The sequence below is a fragment of the Herpailurus yagouaroundi genome, unplaced genomic scaffold (genome assembly GCF_014898765.1).
Source record: "Herpailurus yagouaroundi ecotype Mexico unplaced genomic scaffold, PumYag 216, whole genome shotgun sequence".
NCBI classification, from domain to species: domain Eukaryota; kingdom Metazoa; phylum Chordata; class Mammalia; order Carnivora; family Felidae; genus Herpailurus; species Herpailurus yagouaroundi.
In genome coordinates this window covers 6,814,265-6,836,988 of record NW_024412447.1, presented here as the reverse complement: position 1 = coordinate 6,836,988, position 22,724 = coordinate 6,814,265, and the positions used below count along the sequence as shown (strand labels likewise).

The following is a 22,724-nucleotide window of genomic DNA, read 5'->3' as shown; positions in this document are numbered from 1 at the left end:
TGTGTCTAGATGATCTATCCATTTCTGTAAGTGGGGTGTTAAAGTCCCCTGCAATTACCACATTCTTATCAATAAGGTTGCTTATGTTTGTGATTAATTGTTTTATATATTTGGGGGCTCCGGTATTCGGCACATAGACATTTATAATTGTTAGCTCTTCCTGATGGATAGACCCTGTAATTATTATATAATGCCCTTCTTCATCTCTTGCTACAGCCTTTAAAGTCTAGTTTGTCTAAGTATGGCTACTCCAGCTTTCTTTTGGCTTCCAGTAGCGTGATAAATAGTTCTCCATCCCCTCACTCTCAATCTAAAGGTGTCTTCAGATCTAAAATGAGTCTCTTGTAGACAGCAAATAGATGGGTCTTTTTTTTATCCATTCTGATACCCTATGTCTTTTGGTTGGTGCATTTAGTCCATTTACATTCAGTGTTATTATAGAAAGATACGGGTTTAGAGTCATTGTGATGTCTGTATGTTTTATGCTTGTAGTGATGTCTCTGGTACTTTGTCTCACAGGATCCCCCTTAGGATCTCTTGTAGGGCTGGTTTAGTGGTGACAAATTCCTTCAGTTTTTGTTTGTTTGGGAAGACCTTTATCTCTCCTTCTATTCTAAATGACAGACTTGCTGGATAAAGGATTCTCGGCTGCATATTTTTTCTGTTTAGCACACTGAAGATATCGTGCCAATCCTTTCTGGCCTGCCGAGTTTCAAAAGAGAGATCAGTCACGAGTCTTATAGGTCTCCCTGTATATGTGAGGGCACGTTTATCCCTTGCTGCTTTCAGAATTTTCTCTTTATCCTTGTATTTTGCCAGTTTCACTATGATATGTCATGTAGAAGATCGATTCAAGTTACGTCTGAAGGGAGTTCTCTGTGCCTCTTGGATATCAATGCCGTTTTCCTTCCCCAGTTCAGGGAATTTCTCAGCTATAATTTCTTCAAGTACCCCTTCAGCACCTTTCCCTCTCTCTTCCTCCTCTGGGATACCAATTATGCATATATTATTTCTTTTTAGTGTATCACTTAGTTCTCTAATTTTCCCCTCATACTCCTGGATTTTTTTATCTCTCTTTCTCTCAGCTTCCTCTTTTTCCATAACTTTATCTTCTAGTTCACCTATTCTCTCCTCTGCCTCTTCAATCCGAGCTGTCGTCGTTTCCATTTTGTTTTGCATTTCGTTTAAAGCACTTTTCAGCTCCTCGTGACTGTTCCTTAGTCCCTTGATCTCTGTAGCAAGAGATTCTCTGCTGTCCTCTATACTGTTTTCAAGCCCAGCGATTAATTTTATGACTATTATTCTAAATTCACTTTCTGTTACATTATTTAAATCCTTTTTGATCAGTTCATTAGCTGTTGTTATTTCCTGGAGATTCTTCTGAGGGGAATTCTTCCGTTTGGTCATTTTGGATAGTCCCTGGAGTGGTGAGGACCTGCAGGGCACTTCCCCTGTGCCGTGGTGTATAACTGGGGTTGGTGGGTGGGGCCACAGTCCGACCTGATGTCTGCCCCCAGCCCACTGCTGGGGCCACAGTCAGACTGGTGTGTGCCTTCTCTTCCCCTCTCCTAGGGGAGGGATTCACTGTGGGGTGGCGTGGCCCGTCTGGGCTACTTGCACACTGCCAGGCTTGTGGTGCTGGGGATCTGGCGTATTAGCTGGGGTGGGTAGGCAAGATGCACGGGGGCAGGAGGGGCAGGCTTAGCTTGCTTCTCCTTAGGTGATCCACTTCAGGAGGGGCCCTGTGGCAGCGGGAGGGAGTCAGATCCGCTGCCAGAGGTTTGGCTCCGCAGAAGCACAGAGTTGGGTGTTTGCGCGGAGCCAGCAAGTTCCCTGGCAGGAACTGGTTCCCTTTGGGATTTTGGCTGGGGGATGGGCGGGGGAGATGGCGCTGGTGAGCGCCTTTGTTCCCCACCAAACACAGGTCTGTCATTTTGGGGCTCAGCAGCTCTCCCTCCCTTTGTCCTCCAGCCTTCCTGCTTTCTGAGCAGAGCTGTTAACTTAAGACCTCCCAGACGCTAAGTCGCACTTGCTGTCGGAACACAGTCCATCCGTCAGGCCCCTCCGCTTTTGCAAGCCAGACTCGGGGGCTCTGCTTGGTCGGTGAGCCGCCCCTCCACCCTGGCTCCCTCCCGCCAGTCTGTGGAGCGTGCACCGCCTCGCCGCCCTTCCTACCCTCTTCCGTGGGCCTCTCGTCTGCGCTTGGCTCCGGCGACTCCGTTCTGCTAATCCTCTGGTGGTTTTCTGGGTTATTTAGGCAGGTGTAGGTGGAATCTAAGTGATCAGCAGGACGCGCGGTGAGCCCAGCATCCTCCTACACCGCCATCTTCCCTCTCTCCGCCCGTACCTATTATGTTTAAATGGCTCTTTTTATCACTTGGTCTGTGAGGAGTCTGAGAACATAAATGTTCAGAGACTTCATTTCCTGGATTCTAACTGGAGTCTGTAGTATCTTTCAGCTGTGTAAATACAGAGTGGGGAACAAGACTACCACACCTCACTTTTCTCTACCCTTGCAGGATGTAAAGCTCCACTAGGATGAGATCCCTCTTGTCTTCTTTCTCCTAGTGGGCATAATTTGTCTCTATACAGTTCCCTAAGTAGAGTGCATGATAGGTCAATAAAAGCTAAACTCTGGGAGGAGCCAAGACAGTGCAGCAGCATGGAAATTTTTTTTGCATCTCTCAGCTCTGAAATGTAGCCAGATCAACACTAAACCATCTTGCACACCTAGAAAACTTACTTGAGGATTAACACAACAATCTCCACAACGTGAACCACAGAACTTGGCAGGTATGTGGTGCAAAGAGGTGAGCTGGGGAAGAGAGAAGCTGTGGAGGGCAGGGAGCTGTTTTTGCTTGCAGAGAGGACAGAGCCGGGGGGAGAGTACAGGAAAGCATCCACACACATACCGTTCCTGAAAGCAAATGGAGAGAAAAGAAAGTATGCAAGGGACTGAACAAAAAAGGGAGAAAGGAGAAAGAAGAAGTTTAAATTCCATTAAGACTCTATAAACAGGGAGAGCACAGAGTCTGAAACTCCACAGATTGATACCTGGTGGTGCTCTGGTGGAAAGGGCGAATCCTGGGAGCAGAAAGAAGGTTCTGAAGGGTCTTTGGGCCACACGGTGAGAGGTGGTTCCCTTCTGGGAGGACAACTGGTAGAGGCTGTGTAGCCACCAGCAAAGGTCCCAGTGGACCCTGGAGAAAACCACATTTGCTAGTGCTGGGACAAGGAAGTTAAGGGGGAAGCCTGGTGCCAGATGTGTGTTGTGATTTACCATAATCCCTGAAACAGTCCTGTTACATGATAGCGTGCACTTTTTCTGGGGCAGGCTGGCACCCAACCATTGTTCAGTGAGACCCACCCCCAGAGGGTCAAAACAGGTTAAAGCCACAGTCCCTCAGAAGTGAGGAGTTGGGAAACACAGACGCATCTGGGATAAAACTTAGGAGGGAGGTGATGCCTGGCAACCTGATGGCTTGGTCACAGACAGTATAACAGCATGGAGTGGATGGAAGCTGGAGACAAAGGATGGGTGTGTGATTGCTGATTGGGGAGAACAGAGTTCTGATACTAGAGACTGGGTAGCTGGGTGACGCCATTTTCACCCTTCCTGCGCATGCACATACACACCTACGTGTGCCACAACAATCCACCCCAGTAAGCTAAGCAGCTCCATCTAGTGAAGAACAGAGCTGTTACACTAAGCCCCACCCACTGGGCCAACCTCGCTCTTCAGGAAAACTACAACTTTCTTTGCCTGCTTAGTTTACAGATTATAAAGTGCTTCATAGTTTGACTTCAAGTGGAAAACCATGTAATTTCAAATGTATTTCAGTCTGTTCGCTGGTCCATCTATTAAATTTTTTTCTTTTCTTTCATTATTGATACAGAAAGAGAAAAATTTTTTCCCATTTTTATTAAAAATAATTTCCTTTAATTTTTTCTACTATATTTTTTACTTTTTTGTAAATTTTGTAAATTCTATTTTGCTTCCATCATTTCATTTTATTCTATTTTAGTGTACTCATTTTTTCAAATTTTCAAATGTTTTCCTTTTTTTCTTTTCTTAGCTTTCCCTTTTTCTCTAATCTCTCAACCTACTTTCAACACCAGACCAAAACACACCTAGGACATAGCATCATTTGATTTTTTTTGTGTTGTTTTTAATTTTTTAACTTTATTTTTTACCTTATTAATTCCTTTTCTTCCTTTAAAATCACAATGTGAAGGAATTCACTCCAAAAGAAAGAACAGGAAGAAATGACAGCCAAAGTTATGCAACACAGATACAACAAGATGCCTGAATCAGAATTTAGACTCACGATAATAAGAGAACTAACTGGTGTTGAAACTAGATTAGAATCCCTTTCTTTGGAGAGAAAAGGCATAAAAGATAGGGTGAAATAAAAAATGCTATAACAGAGCTGCAATCTCGAATGGCTGCCCTAGTGGCAAAGATGGATGAAGAAGAACAGTGAGTCAGCGATATAGAGGACAAATTTATGGGGAATTATGAGGCAGAAAAAAACAGGTAAACTAAGGCAAAAGAGCATGTTTTAAGAATAAGAGAAATCAGTGACTCATTAAAAAGGAACAACATCAGAATCATAGGGGTCCCAGAAGATGAAGAGAGAGAAAAAGGAGAAGAGTTATGTGAGCAAATCATGGCAGAAAATTTTCATAACCTGGGGAAAGACACAGACATCAAAATCCAGGAAGCACAGAGGACTTCCCCTAGATTCAACAAAAACTGACCATCAACAAGGCATATCATAGTCAAATTCACACAATACTCAGGCAAGGAAAGAATCATGAAAACAGCAAGGGAAAAAAAAAAAGTCCTTAACCCACAAGGGAAGACAGATCAGGTTTGCAGCAGACCTAACCACAGAAACTTGGCAGGCCAGAAAGGAGTGGCAGGATATATTCAATGTGCTAAATCGGAAAAATATGCAGCCAATAATTCTCTCTCCAGCAAGGCTGTCATTCAAAATAGAAGGAGAGATAAGTTTCCCAGACAAACAAAACTTAAAGGACCACTAACCCAGCCCTGCAAAAAATTTTAAGGGGGACTTTCTGAGGGGAGAAGAGATGGAAAAAAAAAGACCAAAGCAAGAAAGACTAGGAAGGACCAGAGAACACCACCAGAAACTCAAACTCTACAGGCAACATAATGGAGATAAACTCATATCTTTTAGTACTCATTATAAATGTCAATGGACTCAATGCTCCAATCAAGGTACCAGGGTACCAGAATGTAAAAGAAAACAATATCCATCTATATGCTGTTTACAAGAGACTCACTTTAGACCTAAAAACACCTTCAGAGAGAAAGTAAGAGAAAGGGCATTGAGGAGGACACATGTTGGGATGAGCACTGGGTGTTGTATGGAAGCCAATTTGACAATAAATTATATTAGATAAACAAACAAACAAACAAATAAAAGAAAGTAAGGGGATGGAGAACGATCTATTGTGCTAATGCTAGCCAAAAGAAAGTTGGAGTAGCCATACTTACATCGGACAATCTAGACTTTAAAATAAAGACTGTAATGAGAGATGAAGAAGGGCATTATATCATAATTAAGGGGTCTATCCACCAAGAAGACCTAACAATTGTAAACATATATGCTCCAAACGTGAAAGCACCCAAATATATAGATCAATTAATCAGAAACATAAAGAAACTCACTGATAATAATACCATAATAGTAGGGGACTTCAACACCCCAGTTACAACAATGGACAGATCATCAAAACAGAAAATCAACAAGGAAACAGTGGCTTTGAATGACACACTGGACCAGATGGACTTAACGGATATATTCAGAACATTTCACCCAAAAGCAGCAGAATACACATTCTTCTCCAGTGCACATGGAACGTTCTCCACAAGAGATCACATACTGGGACACAATCATCTCTCAACAAGTACAAAAAAATCGAGATCATGCCATGCATATTTTCAGACCACAATGCTATGAAACTCAAAATCAACCACAAGAAATTTTGAAAAGGTAAAAAATATTTGGAGACTAAAGAACATCCTACTAAAAAATGAATGGGCTAACCAAGAAGTTAAAAAGGGAATTAAAAAGTACATGGAAGCCAATGAAAATGACAACACCACAGCCCCAAACTTCTGGGATGCAGCAAAGGTGGTCATAAGAGGAAAGTATATAGCAATCCAGGCCTTCCTAAAGAAGTAAGAAAGGTCTCAGATACACAACCTAACCTTACACCTTAAAGAGCTGGAAAAAGAACAGCAAATAAAACCCAAAACTAGCAGAAGACAAGAAATAATAAAGACTAGAGCAGAAACTAATGCTATCAAAACCAAAACAAACAAGCAAACAAGCAAACAAACAAACAAACCAGAATAGATCATTGAAACCAGAAGCTGGTTCTTTGAAAGAATTAACAAAATCGATAAACCACTAGCCAGTTTGATCAAAAAGACAAGGAAAGGACCCAAATAAATAAAATCAAGAATGAAAGAGGAGAGATCACAACCAACACAGCAGAAATAAGAACAATAATAAGAGAATATTATGAGCAATTATATGCCAATAAAATGGGCAATCTGGAAGAAACGAACAAATTCCTAGAAACATATACACTACCAAAATTGAAACAGGAAGAAATAGAAAATTTGAACAGACCCATAACCAGTAAGGAAATCAAATTAGTAGTCAAAATTCTCCCAAAAAACAAGAGTCCAGGGATAGATGGCTTTCCAGGGGAATTCTACCAAACATTTAAGGAAGAGTTAACACCTAGTCTCTTGAAGCTGTTCCAAAAAATAGAAATGGAAGGAAAACTTCCAAACTCTTTCTATGAAGCCAGCATTACCTTGATTCCAAAACCACCCAGAGACCCCACTAAAAGGGAGAACTATAGACCAATTTCCCTGATGAATATGGATGCAAAAAAATCCTCAAGATGATACTAGCCAACTGGATCCAACAATACATTAACAGACTTATTCACCATGACCAAGTGGGATTTATACCTGGGATGCAGGGCTGGTTCAAAATCTGCAAAACAATCAATATGATTCATCACATCAATTAAAAAAAAGGACAAGAACCACACGATCCTCTCAAAAGATGCAGAGAAAGCATTTCACAAAATCCAACATCCTTTCTTGATTAAAAACCCACAAGAAAGTAGGAATAGAAGGACCGTACCTGGAGATCATAAAAGCCATATATGAAAGACCCACCTCTAATATCATCCTCAATGGGGAAAAACTGAGAGCTCTCCCCCTAAGGTCAGGAACAATACAGGGATGTCCACTCTCGCCATTGTTATTCAACACAGTATTGGAAGTCTTAGCCTCAAGCAGTAAGACTACACAAAGAAATAAAGGCACCCAAAGCATGCAGGAGAAAGTCAAACATACACTCTTTGCAGATGATGTGATACTCTAAAACCCAAAAGGCTTCACCAAAACCCTGCTAGAACTGATCCATAAATTCAGCAAAGTTGTACAATATAAGATCAATGCACAGAAATCGGTTGCATTCCTATACACCAACAATGAAGCAACAGAAAGAGAAATCAAGGAATTGATCCCATTTATAATTGCACCAAAAACCATAAAATACCTAAGAATAAACCTAAGCAAAAAAGATGAAAAATCACACACTGAAAACTATAGAAAGCTTATGAAAGAAATTGAAAAAGTCACAAAAAAGTGGGAAAATATTCCATGCTCCTGGATAGGAAGAACAAATATTGTTAAAATGTCAATACTACCCAAAGCAATCTACATATTCAACGCAATCCCTATCAAAATGACACCAGGATTCTTTACAGAGCTAAAAAAAACAATCCTAAAATTTGTACGGAACCAGAAAAGACCCCAAATAGCCAAAGCAGTCTTGAAAAAGAAAACCAAAGCAGGGGGCATCACAATCCCAGACTTCAAGCTGTATTACAAAGCTATAATCATCAGGACAGTATGGTACTGGCACAAAAACAGACACCCAGATCAATGGAACAGAATAGAAACTCCAGAAATGGACCCATAAATGTATGGCCAACTAATCTTTGACAAAGCAGGAAAGAATATCCAATGGAATAAAGACAGTCTCTTTAGCAAGTGGTGCTGGGAAAACTGAACAGTGACATGCAGAAGAATGAACCTGAACCACTTTCTTACACCATACACAAAAAATAAACTCAAAATGGGTGAAAGATCTAAATGTAAGACAGGAAGCCATCAAAATCCTCGATGAGAAAGCAGGCAAAAACTTCTTTGATCTTGGCTGCAGCAACTTCTTACTCAACACGTCTCTGGAGGCAAGGGAAACAAAAGCAAAAATGAACTATTGGGACTTCATCAAAATAAAAAGTTTTTATATGGTGAAGGAGACAATCGGCAAAACTAAAAGGCAACCAGCGGAATGGGAGTAGATATTTGCAAATGATATATCAGATAAAGGGTTAGTATCCAAAATCTATAAAGAGCTTATCAAACTCAACACCCAAAAAACAAATAATCCAGTGAAGAAATGGGCAAAAGACATGAGTAGACACTTCTCCAAAGAAGACATCCAGATGGCCAACAGACACATGAAAAAATGCTCCACATCACTCATCATCAGGGAAATACAAATCAAGACCACAATGAGATACCACCTCACACCTGTCAGAATGGCTAACATTAACAACTCAGGCAAAAACAGATGTTGATGAGGATGCAGAGAAAGAGGATCTCTTCCAAAGCATAAGAGACTGTTGAGAACTGAGAACAAACTAAGGGTTGATGGGGGGTGGGAGGGAGGAGAGGGTGGGTGATGGGTATTGAGGAGGGCACCTTTTGGGATGAGCACTGGGTGTTGTATGGAAACCAATTTGACAATAAATTTCATATATAAATTAAAAAAAAAGAGAGGATCTCTTTTGCATTGTTGGTGGGAATGCAAGCTGGTGCAGCCACTCTGGATAACAGTATGGAGGTTCCACAAAAAATTAAAATAGAACCACCTTACGACCCAGTAATTGCACACTAGGCATTTATCCAAGGGATACAGGTGTGCTGTTTTGAAGGGACACATGAACCCCATAGTTTATAGCAGCACTATCAACAATAGCCAGAGTATGGAAAGAGCCCAAATGTCCATTGATGGTTGAATGGATAAAGAAGATGTGGTCTGTATATACAATGGAGTATTACTCGGCAATAAAAATGAATGAAATCTTGCCATTTGCAACTACGTGGATGGAACAGGAGGGTATTATGCTAAATGAAATTAGCAAGTCAGAGAAAGACAAATGCCATATGACTTCACTCATATGAGAACTTTAAGAGACAAAACAGATGAACATAAGAGCAGGGAAACAAAAATAATATAAAAACAGGGAGGGGGACAAAGCATAAGAGACTCATAAATATGGAGAACAAACATAGGGTTACTGTAGAGTGTGTGTGAGGAGGGATGGGCTAAATGGGTAAGGGGCACTAAGGAATCTACTCCTGAAATCATTGTTGTACTATATGGTAACCAATTTGGGTGTAAATTTAAAAATATATAATTTAAAAAAGAAAGAAAAAACAAAAACAAAGAATAACCAAATTATGGAAAAAGCCCAAGTACCCATCCACTGGTGGATGGATAATCAAGAGGTGGTATATATATACACAATAGAATATTACTTGGTGATCACGAAGAATGAAATCTTGTCAATTGCAAAATGTGGATGTAACTAGAGTGTATTATGCTACGTGAAATAAGTCAGTCAGATAAAGACAAATATATGATTTCACTCATAGGTGGAATTAGGAATCAAAACATGAACATAGAGTAAGGGAAGGAAAAATAAGATAAAAACAGAGAGGGAGGCAAACCAGAAGATACTCTTAAATACAGAGAACAAACAGAGTTGCTGGAGGGGAAGTGCAGAGGGGATGGGCTAAAAGGCTGAGTGGCATTAAGGAGGGCACTTGTTGTGATGAGCACTGGGTGTCATATGTAAGTGATGAATCACTAAATTCTACTCCTGACACCACTACTATACTATATGTTAAATAGAATTTAAATAAGTGAAATAAAAACATAAAATCAATATTAATGCAAAGAAATCAATAAAGGATAAAATAACATAATTTAAAACAAAGACATGTTCACTAGGTTAATTTTTTTTAATGTTTATTTATTTTTGAGAGAGAGAGACCGAGTGCGATCAGGGGAGGGGCAGAGAGAGGGAGACACAGAATCCAAAGCAGGTTCCAGGCTCTGAGCTGTCAGCACAGAGCCTGATGCAGGGCTTGAACCCACAAATGGAGATCATGAACTGAGCTGAAGTTGGACGCTAAACTGAGCCACCCAAGTGCTCCCTCCTTTTTTTTTCACTAGGTTAATTTTGTGTAAGTAATTGACCCCAAAAAATGGGAGAGAAAAAAATAAGAAAACCAGAGAAAATGTCAGGAATTCTACCATCTGACCAATAGAGGTTTCAGAACAGAGAATACATACAATTAAATAATTCAAGAAAATTTCCCACAACTGAAGAGCAAAAGTTTCCAGATTGAAAGTCCAATGCACTGCACCACTCACTACAGCCTTTGAACACAATGTGGTGAGTTAGATTTCAGTATAAATTTAATAAAAAAGATAAAATCAGAAATACAGTTCCTCAGCCACACTGGCCAAATTTCCAGTGCACAATACCCCCATGTGACTGGAGGCAACCATATTGGACAACACGGATACAGAACATTTGCATCATTGCAGAATGGTCTCTTGGACAACTCTGCCTAGAATAATGGATGACAGCAGATCCATGAAGGCACACCATCATAACATTTCTGTACACCAAGGACAAAAAGAAAACCCCAAATTCTTGCAGAAAGAGTGAGAGGAGCAAGACATAGGTTACATACAATGAATCAGAAACCAGAAGGGCAGGAATCTTCTCAGCAGTGATAGTACAGACAAGTCTCTATGTCTACAAGTTCATGGAGAAACATCTAGCCCACCTAGAATTCTATGCTCAAATCATCCATCAAGCATGAGGGTAGAGCAGAGATATATTCAGACATGCACATTCTTAAAAAAATTTCACTCTTCGTCATTCTTCTAAAGGCTACAAGGAGATGGTCTCTACAGAAATGAGGGAGAAAACCAAGAAAGATCAGGCTGAGAAAACCAGTTTTGTTAAAACTACCATAGTAATGTTCAACTTTTTAAAGCATGTACATCTACAAATTTGAGTTTTGAATAAGATAAATTTTTAGAAGCCTCCATCAAGTATCAGCTCCTCCCAACCACCACTGGGGACAAGTGCTCCTTCTCTTGAATTAAAGCACTGAGACTGACCTTCTGCCACATTAAATCTGTCTACTCAAGGGTCTAACTTTCCCCACCAATAGGGCACATCTTGGACTGATCCAGAGCGGTATCTAGGAAATGTTTGTGTATCTAAAGAAAATCCAGGACCAGTCCTTCCTGCTGACCTTCTAGGCATGTTTGAGGTTCAGACGAACCTCCTGATAGCAGGTTTTGGGAAATCCCCAAATGACAAAAAAAAAAAAAAAAAAAAAAAAAAAAAAGAGAGAGAGGTACTGGTGGAGTCCATGTGCTCTTTCCAATACGTGTTTCCCAAACAGCCTCAAGATATTTTACTGAAGGCCTACTGTGTGCTCAGCAGTGTGTAGGCCCTGAGAGGAAGGCAATGGGGCCAACATTATCCTCACAATCATCTTTGCCTTTTGTGGGCTGGGGGTTCCATCTTATCAGTGAGACTAATGAGCTTGTCTGGATGCAGCACAGCATAAGGAGTGAGGCCACAGGTCATAGGGTTCCACCTTTTCCACCCTCTCATCTTGAGGAAGTCATTAACCTCTCTGTGCGTCAGTTTAGTCAGAGGGATGTTAGGAAGATTAATGAGAAATCTGTAAAACTAAAGCCTTGGACTCCAACAGTGACAGTCTTTCCATTTCATCTTTGTTAATCAATAAATTGTGTTATGGTTCCAACTGCAGATATGAGAGACACAGTGCTTTTGAAAATACACAATGCTTAAAGAAAATGTAACTTTTTAAATTTTTCAGAGATGACAGCATCAACACCGTGAGACCCTTCCTGGAGTAAGATTGGGGAGGGAGAATTTCTTGCCACCATAAAACAACTTCTTGGTCACTTGAGTAACAAGTTTTCTGAGTTCAGTCTTCTGACCCTGCTCCCCATAGCCCTTTCTCTGCTCCTCCCAGAATGTGCTCAGGATGTTTGGGGGTGTGACTTCTGGGCTGGGAAAGTAGGCCTCAAACCCTCTCTCTGCCTGGGACTTACCGGTGACACCTGCTCCCTGCCCTGGTTCTACAGAGGGTCCTTGATGGTCTGCAGCTGTGTCCATGCTTCTATCAGGCCTGGGAGTTGCCCCTGATGACCTGGGCCCTTCTCACTGACACCTAGGACCCAGCCCCACCCTCAACCCAGCTTTAATGAGAGTGTATGTTCACTGCTTTCAGCCCCTAGCCCTCCTGTGACAGGCACCTGTAGGCCCACAGGCTCTGTCCACAGATCCTGGTATAGGCTGAATTGTATCCTCTCCAACTCTGTATGTTGAAGTCGTAACTGCTAGCAATTAAAAACATGACCATAGTTGGAAATGTCTTTAAAAAGGAAAAGAATGTTAAATGAGGTCACCAGCATGGGCCTTAATCCAACATGACTGGTGCCCTTATAAGAAGAGGAAGTCAGGACACAGACATCCATAGAGGGAAGACAATGTGAAGACACAGGGAGAAGTTGACCATCTGCAATCCATGGAGAGAGGCTGCAGAAGGAACCAACCTTGCTGACCCCTTGATCTTGTATTCCCAGCCTCCAGAATTGTGGAAGAATAAATTTCTGTTGTTGAAGCTCCCCAGTCTGTGGTATTTTGTTGCAACAGCCCAGCAAATTAATACTGATCCAATCTCATTGGGCTTGAACAAGGAATCTGGGGCACACTGATTATACAGTAATTATGTTTCTGTCTCTATGTCCAATGCAATTATGAGGTCCTCCTGAAAGGGAGCCATAACTTCCTTATTTCTATATTTTTGGAGGCTAAGAGGGATATAGCTGGTGTAATTTTGAAGCAACACAAGAATGATGGAATAATCTTTTTGAACAAACACCTTCAAATTTCAGTAAGGTGGAGAGTGCAAAGTTCATATTACTCTGTAAATAGACCAATTAATTAATCATGAGCACCAGTTGTTGTGGCATAACACAAAGGGTCATGAGGCTTAATGATGTAAACCCCTTTCAAGTCACTGGAAAAGGAAGGGTCAAGCTTTAGCCAATGTGGTCACAGCCATGACAACATTGACACCTGGAGGAGCTGGCTTTTAGTCCAGTGCTTCCTTCTTGCTCTTAATTCAAGATAAGTCAATTTGCCAAAAAGCAAGATATTAGACCTCACATATTCCATCACTCTCATTTCTCTGTCAGAGACAGAGACACAGTTCCATAAAAATAGAGAGAACACTAGTGTGGGCTTATGGGAAAGCCACCACAGCACCGATGTGCCCGCAGAATCGGGGCAGTGGGGGGAGGGGCAAAGAAAGGACAATGCAGGAGATGGGCAGGTGTCATGGCACAACATAAGTCCTGATATAAATTAGTGAAGTGTGTTTACAGGAAAACCCTCTTCTTCATATCATAGGCTTAGGGGTAGAGGAAGAACTGAAACTCAGTATCTTCAGGAATCTAGTGACTGAGTCATTCAGCAAGCTGGCTCTTCAGCAAATAGATTTGTGCTAAACTGGGCAATTTCCATCCCTTCTCCAGCTGACAAGAGCCTGCACAGCAAGTATGAATCTCAGTGACCTTGGCCAGCACTGTAGGTGGCTCGCCTCATGTCTGGTATCATGTCAGAGCATCATCTGCATTAACATCTTTGATCATTACAAAAACCCCACGGTAGATGCATCACTGCATCACAGGTGGGGAAACTGAGTCTCCCCAGCATTGAATAACTAGATCCTCCAAACTTTAGGTGGCAGAGATGGCTAATGAATCCAGGAGAGTCTGCACCTCAATCAGCACAGCCTACTGCCAGCAGTAATCTTCAGCCTCCCAGAGAACAACTGCTGGGACCCTGACTCTTTATATATGTATAGACACACTACATATGGATTCACACAGGCACATACACACACACACACACACATACCTGTATACATACCTGTACACACACACATACACATATGGACACAGACATACTTCCACCACCACTACCACCACCACCACCACCACCTGCTCCCTGCCCAGCAAACCCAGCTGACAGTCATGCTCCTGGACAGTCTGCAGAGTTTCCTGCTGCAACCATCCAAGATGTTCCAGCTCCTCGATCTCTGTATTAGTTTTGCTCTGTAACAAATTACCCTAAAACACAGTGGCATAAAATGATGATCTCATTATCTTGGAATCTGTGGGTGAGGAATTCAAAAGTGATTTAGCTCAGTGTTTCTGACCTGAGTCTCTCATGAGGCTACAACCAAGCTGTTGGCTGGGGCTGTCATCATCTACACATTGGACTGAGCTGGATATCCTACATCAAAGGTAGCTCACTTGTCAGGCTGGCTGATTGTGGCAGGTCTCAGGTCCATGCCACATGGCCACTTAACAATCCTCACAACATAGCAGCTGGCATTCCCTAGAGAGAGGGGCAAGGTAGAAGCATCTTCATCTCTTATGACTCAGCTCCAGAAGCCACACACCCTCAGCCCCACAATATCCTCCTGGTTTCATAGGCCAGCCCTGTTCATGGGGCAGAGACTACACACCAGTAGGAGGGAGACACTGGGGAACTCTTCAAAGCTGGCTACCCCCCACAGCTACAATATTGCCCTACTGAGAGGCATGCTGGAGCCCTTGGTGCATTGGTGCCCAGGAGGCCCAGCATGTGACAGGGGCTCAGTAAAGTCAGTATTTTCCTTTCTTCCCTTTGTCCTGACCCATGGGACTCCAAGGGCCAGCCCTGCTTAGACTTCATCACTTCTTTCTCTGAGCTCACCCACAACCCCACAGTTGCCTCCACAATTCATAGGAACTGTAAGATGGTGACTTCCTCTAGATTCCCACAATAGTCATCTCTCTTCCACTGCAGTGAAGGAGGGATATTCCAATGATTTAATGTAGTGTGACAGATCACCCCAAAGGATTAAACAATCTATTTTGCCCATGAATCTGGGGTTGACCAGATTCAGGTGGGCAGTTGCTTGGGGGTCTCATGTGGTTGCAGACAGACTGGTGCTGAAGTCATCCTGAAGGCTCTGTTCATATATCTGCATATCTGCATTGGAGAGACTCAAACAGCTGGGGGCTGAATACCAGAGGCTCCTCAGACATTTCTTTCTTTATAGATACATTCACAGATGATAGGTAGATAGATAGATAGATATGATTGACAGATGGGATAGATAGATTAGATAGATAGATAGATAGATAGATAGATAGATACATAGATGGAATAGATACACATGACAGATAAATAGGTACATATGGATAGATGATAAAGAGATATAACAGGTAAATAGATGATAGAATCCTATATACTTACATACAGACTTATAATACTACACTTACAAAAAATGTATTAGCATCTTCACACAAGATTACTTGGACTGAAAAAATTCTTGGCCTATAGGAGTGAATATGGAAGTTCACATACTCAACAGGGCTTTCCAGCCCCATGGACACTCAACTACTCTGCAGAAGTCAGTCTGTCACAGGAGAGAAAACAAATCTCTAAATTAGCTAATGTTGACTTGGCATTTCCAGGTCCTGCCTATTTTTGACCCCTGAAGAGATAATCACATCTCATCCTAGCTTTTCATGCATCCTGGACACTGAACAGCCCGGACATGACCAGACAGACTGGTCGGAACTCTGGCACCAGAAAAGCAATCTTACGGGAGGACTGGAGAAAGCCCACTGAATGCAGTGGGAAGGTTTCCCTCCTGTCACTGCAGTGCAGACCTGCCCTCAAGACCATCCATGCTTAGTTGTGATGACTCTTAGCTTTTAAAATGAAAACTGCCAGTTGTCTGACCACATACAAGGGTGTTATTTGGGAAAAAAAGACAATTGCAATCCAGGACAAACAAGCTGTAGCAAAACTTAGGCCAAGTTTGAAGAATGAAGATGAGGTATACTTTTTTTCAGGAGAAAAGGGGAGGCTGGGAAGGGGGTTATAAACTGAAGTGCATGGAGTAACCTGGGAGTTTGAAGTGTGGTGTCTTCTCATTGGCAGAGTTCTTGTTGTGGAGAAGGGTTGCTGGGTTATAGTGACAAGGAAAGCTCTTCTTCCTGCAGCTGGGATAATAAAGTAGTGCAAGGTCAAGTCCATCTCTTCCAGTTGGGTCTGAGTGGTAGGGTGTGACAGTGCCCCCTGCCAGACCTCCCCACTCCTTTTCAGTGGGGGTCACATGATTAATTTTCACATGACAAAGACACTTCTAGAATGGGGTTGTTGATATTGCTCTTTGGAAAATTCCTGAACAGCATCAGCTGACACACCACTAACTTCATAGTTAAAGCTCTCTGAATGATGTATGTGATTACTTTCTAAAATGGCAGATGGAAGCTGGAGTTGACAAGGCTGAAGCCCAAATGTCAAAGCCAACATGGCCTCCTAAGGACTGAAGATAATACAGACACGAAGGTAATAGCTGACATTGATTACATGCTCGCTGCGTGCTCCCTGGTATGTGCCCTAAGTACCTCACACACACATCATCTGATTCCATCATCACTTCAGATAGGCACTGGCATTACCCCCGTTTTATAGACTCTGAGGCACTAAGTACCAAGGCAGTAAGGTGTTAAGTAATTAGTTCAAGGTCCCACATACGAGTGTCTTTAGAGGTGGAAGGCCCAAGCCCTGTGGGCCCAGTTATGCAAAGAGGCACCTTTTTCTCATTTACCCAAAGCCATGGATTGGTCAAGACTCAAACTGACTGAGCTGGGATTCAAACCCCAGAGGCTCCAGCTTCAGAGCTTCCCATCTCCCAATTACTGTGTGATGCTGCCTCCTGTACTAAATAAGTGTACAAGTGAGACTAAGGGAAGGGAGGGGGAGAGCTGTGTAGCCCAAGGTGTTTTTGTGACCCTCTGTTCTTAAAAACAAGCACAAGCTTCCAGAAGAGTCTGTTTCAAGAACTATGTTCCTGACCAATCTCAGAGTAAATGCTGAAGTGATATTTCATAATCTACTGTAATTCCTACAAAAAATTCTCCATCAAAGTCAGGGCATGGACACTGACACATTACTGCCATGTAACTGTTAGAACCCTTAATTCCCCCACTGTTCCCATAATGTCCTTTATAGCAAAGGACCTAACCCATGCATTGATTTTCCATGTCACCCCTCTTTAGTCTCTGTAGTTCAGTCTGGAACACTTCCTTAGTGTGTCTCTGGCTTTTTTTGAAAGCAAAATTCCAGCTAGTCAAGGTGAAGAACTCATTGGTTTTATTAAGCAATTCATTAATTGGTAGCATCCATCTGACAGGCAGACAGATGCTCCCAGGAGGTGTACAAGATGCAGGGTTTTAGAGAAAGGAGGGTGGGGCAGGAAGTGCTTGAAAGGAAAATTGTTTCAGGACAGGACCCCTTCTCTGGGGGAAGGACCCACAGGTTTCTATCCTGCACATGACTCACTAGTGCCTGTCAGGAAATTTCAGCCAGACTGTTAAAAGATCACCTTCCTAGGATAGGTTGAACTCTTATTAGTCTTGGTTTACTGTGAGTTGGGGTTGGCAGGCAAGTGACTCCAATATGGGCTTGTTTCTCCTCCTCCTCCTCCTTCTTCTTTTCTTCTTCTAAATCACTTTCATGACCTTGACTTTGTTGAAGATTGCACACCAGGTACAGATTAGGAGTAGATATTCCTATTTGGGTTTGTCTGACTTTTTTCAGGATTTCTTTCAGGTTTGTCTCTTTGGCAAGAATATCCCAGAGGTGACACTGAGTTCTTCTTAATGCATCTTATCATGTGACCTGTCATCACTTCTTCCTGTTCCTGATAATGCTCACTCATTCACCAGGTCTCTGCTCTGTGACCTGCTCTTTCCTTCTGGCAATTCATGGGTGTTTGAGAGGTAGTACTTTGAAACCACATCAGTGTCCTCATCAATTGTAATCAATCCTGTATTTATTACATCTGTGGGTACTCGTGTCTTCCTATTTTATTCAATGGGTCTTAATCCCTTCCTATTGTTAGTTTTCCTGATGTCTAAATTGTGCCTGACTGGTCGGTGAAGCCCCTCAGGCTGGCTCCTTATCTTGTGGACATGTCCCAATCACTGGGCAGGACAAGATGCTCCAGGCTCATCATGTGCTCCCCCAGCCTGGAATTGGCCATTTCTCTGAAAAGCCCTAGTCTTTTCAGTGGAAAATGATGCTTATAAGCCAAGATCTGGGCACAAATTGTGTTCAATGCTCTAACAGTGTTACTGTTTCTAAGAACTGTCTGTCAGACAGGTAGGGGATATGTGTTTTCATACAGGCACACACATCTATTTATCTTTATATCAATCTACTTATCATCTATCTCTCTAGAAAAGCAGGATTTTTCACCGATACATTCAGTTCCAATCTCTGAATACATAATCTCATTCTGGTTTTCTCCCTTTCCATCAGTGACTCTCTTCTCCAACAGTAAGAAACCTGGCTTCTATTTATCCTTAATATATTTACTCCCTTAATCAATTCCCCTTTATGTAACTAATAGCCATTCCATCCCTAACACTCACGGATACCCCCCTCATATTACTTGGGTTGTCCACACCATATTTAGGCTCTGGCTTTGGACTAGGCTATCCCTCTGTGTGGACACCCTTCTCACTGAGCTTGGGCTTCCACACTCATGGCAGGCTGCTTCTTCATGTGGACACCCTCCCTATGCTATTCTGTCTCTGTCTTGGAGTCACTGTGCCTCCATTCTCTGTCCCTGATGCCCAATGTTTGGCTGCCAATATGGCTGTTCTTCACCTATTGGCTTTAGGATTGAGTTATCCAGGAAGGACAGGCAATGGAAGAGAGAGAGAGGAGGGAGGGGCTACTGGGTGGCTCAGTCAGTTAAGCATCCAGCTCCTGATTTTGGCTCAGGTCATGATCTCATGGTTTGTGAGATCAATCCCTGTGTCAGGCTCTGAACTGACAGCTTGGAGCCTGATTGGGATTCTCTCTCTCTCTCTCTCTCTCTCTCTCTCTCTGCCTCCCCTGTGCATACGTTCTCTCTCTCTCAATATAAATAAATGAACTTAAAAAAAAAAGAGAGTGGAGAAGGGAAAGAAGGGTGGGGTGTGGAGGGAAGGAAAAGCAGAATCCTGTGTAGTTTCTGATACCAACTGAAATGGACAAATACTTTTAGCTTTTCTGTCCAATCAACTAACCAATCAACCATCTCTTGTTCAATGTTCATTGTGTCAGGACATTTGAGAACTGAGGCTGGAAGATGAAGAGAAAATATGTTCCCTGTCTAACAGAACATCAGGGCAGATGAGATAAAAACATTAAAATAAAACTAATAATAATACTAACTACCTCAATTGAATGCTCTAAAAAACATGTGCTCTAAAAACAGTAGAACTAAATTATGAATATACTTTCCATATACGTTATGAGCAGTGGGTAAAGTCACAGTGGATCGATTGACTCTCACTTATCTTAACATATTATGTTGGAGTTCTAAACAATCCCACCCACTCAGTGATTGTGATGGTGAAAAATATTCAGTCACTGGCTCTCACGCATCAGTTGTACAATTCCCTCTGTATGTGCAAGAAGGTATCAGTTAATACTTTTGTAAAGAGATGTTTATTGACATGATCAGTGTCATACTTAATATAGAATATTGAAAATGAGACATGTGATATGTCACTAAACAACTATTACAAAAATTCTTGTTTCATGAAAGTTTGTTGATAAAATTGTTGAGAAATTTTTATTCTTGATCAGTGCTTAGGGAAGTAGATGGTATAACTGGGGGTGGTCTATGGGAGCCAGATAGGCTGAGTCTACATGTCTGGCACTTATTAGTCACCTCCTTTACTCTCCACAAGATATAATGCTCCACCCAGAGACTGAGAAAGCTATGGAATCCCTAGTCATCCAACACAGGCACTTCATGAAGCCCATCTTCATTTCTGGGTTGTACTCACAAAGTAAATGGAGGCCTCTGGTATTCTGGGACACAGGTTCTTGAAGAACAAAGGGGAAGTCCTTAGGGAAAGTCAAGCTCCATTCACACTCCCATCTCTCAGCTCAACCTTGAGAACGATGGGTTTTTCTGGTTGAATAATACTTAGAGCGTTTAATTTCAGTGGGATCTGCAAAAGTTAAAAATCATATGAAAACCAACAAATGAAGCCCTACTGACAATAGAAGCAAAGCAGGCAAGATACATGAAGGAGAGTAAGAGTTTAAACATATAAATACTACTTTTATATTAATATATCTCATATTCCTTAAACTTTGTAAGCTGTCAAGACCAGAGTATGGAAACATTCATCCATCATTCACTCAAAAGAATATCTATTGAGTGTCTACTCTGTACCAGACTGGACACAAACTCATGTTGTTTTGTGTTCTTTTTTGATTTAAACTTTAAGTAAAAGGATGAGATTTTAAAACTTAAAACAGGTTCTTAGCCATTATGGCAACCATTTGAAAAGTGATACAGTTAATTTTGTGTATGTTGAGTTTGCAAGATCATCTTGAATGGATATTACACATTTTATTGTATGGCCATCCTCAATGCTAAATATCCTATCGCTTCTCCCAGTAGGAATATCCATTCATGAAGGCCCCATTGCCTATAAATGGAGCAAAGCTTGACTGGGGCAGGGCTCATGGAATGTGGTGCCAAGTAGCCAGGATGGTCTGGACCATGGGAGTCATTCACATCTGTCAGACTTGCTTCCCACCATTGATTCTTAACCTCGCTTGCACATGAGAATCAATGAGGGCACTTTTTTTTTTAATTTTTTTTCAACGTTTATTTATTTTTGGGACAGAGAGAGACAGAGCATGAACGGGGGAGGGGCAGAGAGAGAGGGAGACACAGAATCGGAAACAGGCTCCAGGCTCCGAGCCATCAGCCCAGAGCCTGACGCGGGGCTCGAACTCACGGACTGCGAGATCGTGACCTGGCTGAAGTCGGACGCTTAACCGACTGCGCCACCCAGGCGCCCCAATGAGGGCACTTTTAAAGCCCACTCTGGGTGAATTATGTTAGAATTTCTGATTTGGCCTGGGCATCAGGATTGTGAAAAGAACATACTGATTGCAATGTACAAGGAGGGGTTGTGAACCACAGTTATGAGAGCATCTGTAAGTTGTGGTAGAGAACAGCATCATTCAAAAGTCATGTTGTGTTCATCACTGCACACCATTACTGTGCACTACATGTTCCCTTCCTTTCAGTGGACTTCAAAGAAGTTTAAAACATTGCTCAATTTTTCCCTGAGATCAGGAACACGACAGGGATGTCCACTCTCACTGCTGTTGTTTAACATAGTGTTGGAAGTGCTAGCATCAGCAATCAGACAACAAAAGGAAATCAAAGGCATCAAAATTGGCAAAGATGAAGTCAAGCTTTCGCTTTTTGCAGATGACATGATATTATACATGGAAAATCCAATAGACTCCACCAAAAGTCTGCTAGAACTGATACATGAATTCAGCAAAGTTGCAGGATACAAAATCAATGTACAGAAATCAGTTGCATTCTTATACACTAACAATGAAGCAACAGAAAGACAAATAAAGAAACTGATCCCATTCACAACTGCACCAAGAAGCATAAAATACCTAGGAATAAATCTAATCAAAGACGTAAAAGATCTGTATGCTGAAAACTATAGAAAACTTATGAAGGTAATTGAAGAAGATATAAAGAAATGGAAAGACATTCCCTGCTCATGGATTGGAAGAATAAATATTGTCAAAATGTCAATACTACCCAAAGCTATCTACACATTCAATGCAATCCCAATCAAAATTGCACCAGCATTCTTCTCGAAACTAGAACAAGCAATCCTAAAATTCATATGGAACCACAAAAGGCCCCGAATAGCCAAAGTAATTTTGAAGAAGAAGACCAAAGCAGGAGGCATCACAATCCCAGACTTTAGCCTCTACTACAAAGCTGTCATCATCAAGACAGCATGGTATTGGCACAAAAACAGACACATAGACCAATGGAATAGAATAGAAACCCCAGAACTAGACCCACAAACGTATGGCCAATTCATCTTTGACAAAGCAGGAAAGAACATCCAATGGAAAAAAGACAGTCTCTTTAACAAATCGTGCTGGGAGAACTGGACAGCAACATGCAGAAGGATGAAACTAGACCACTTTCTTACACCATTCACAAAAATAAACTCAAAATGGATAAAGGACCTGAATGTGAGACAGGAAACCATCAAAACCCTAGAGGAGAAAGCAGGAAAAGACCTCTCTGACCTCAGTCGTAGCAATTTCTTACTTGACACATCCCCAAAGGCAAGGGAATTAAAAGCAAAAATGAACTGCTGGGACCTTATGAAGATTAAAAGCTTCTGCACAGCAAAGGAAACAACCAACAAAACTAGAAGGCAACCAACGGAATGGGAAAAGATATTTGCAAAAGACATATCAGACAAAGGGCTAGTATCCAAAATCTATAAAGAGCTCACCAAACTCCACACCCGAAAAACAAATAACCCAGT

At 41.8% G+C, this 22,724-nt stretch overlaps 1 protein-coding gene and 1 pseudogene across 2 annotated transcripts in view; both read right to left on the bottom strand.

The window, feature by feature from the left end:
• LOC121017437 (cytochrome P450 3A19-like) overlaps positions 1 to 19,432 on the bottom strand; it is a 39,729-nt pseudogene extending 20,297 nt beyond the window's left edge.
• Positions 19,433 to 19,808: 376 nt separating this feature from the next.
• The window catches only part of LOC121017809 (cytochrome P450 3A12-like), a 35,675-nt gene continuing 32,759 nt past the window's right edge, over positions 19,809 to 22,724 (bottom strand). For both annotated transcript variants that reach the window (XM_040456280.1, XM_040456281.1), the window contains one exon: positions 19,809 to 20,339. In XM_040456280.1, coding sequence (XP_040312214.1) covers positions 20,244 to 20,339 — 96 coding nt within the window. In that variant the 3' untranslated portion in view covers positions 19,809 to 20,243. The remainder of the gene's footprint in view (positions 20,340 to 22,724) is intronic.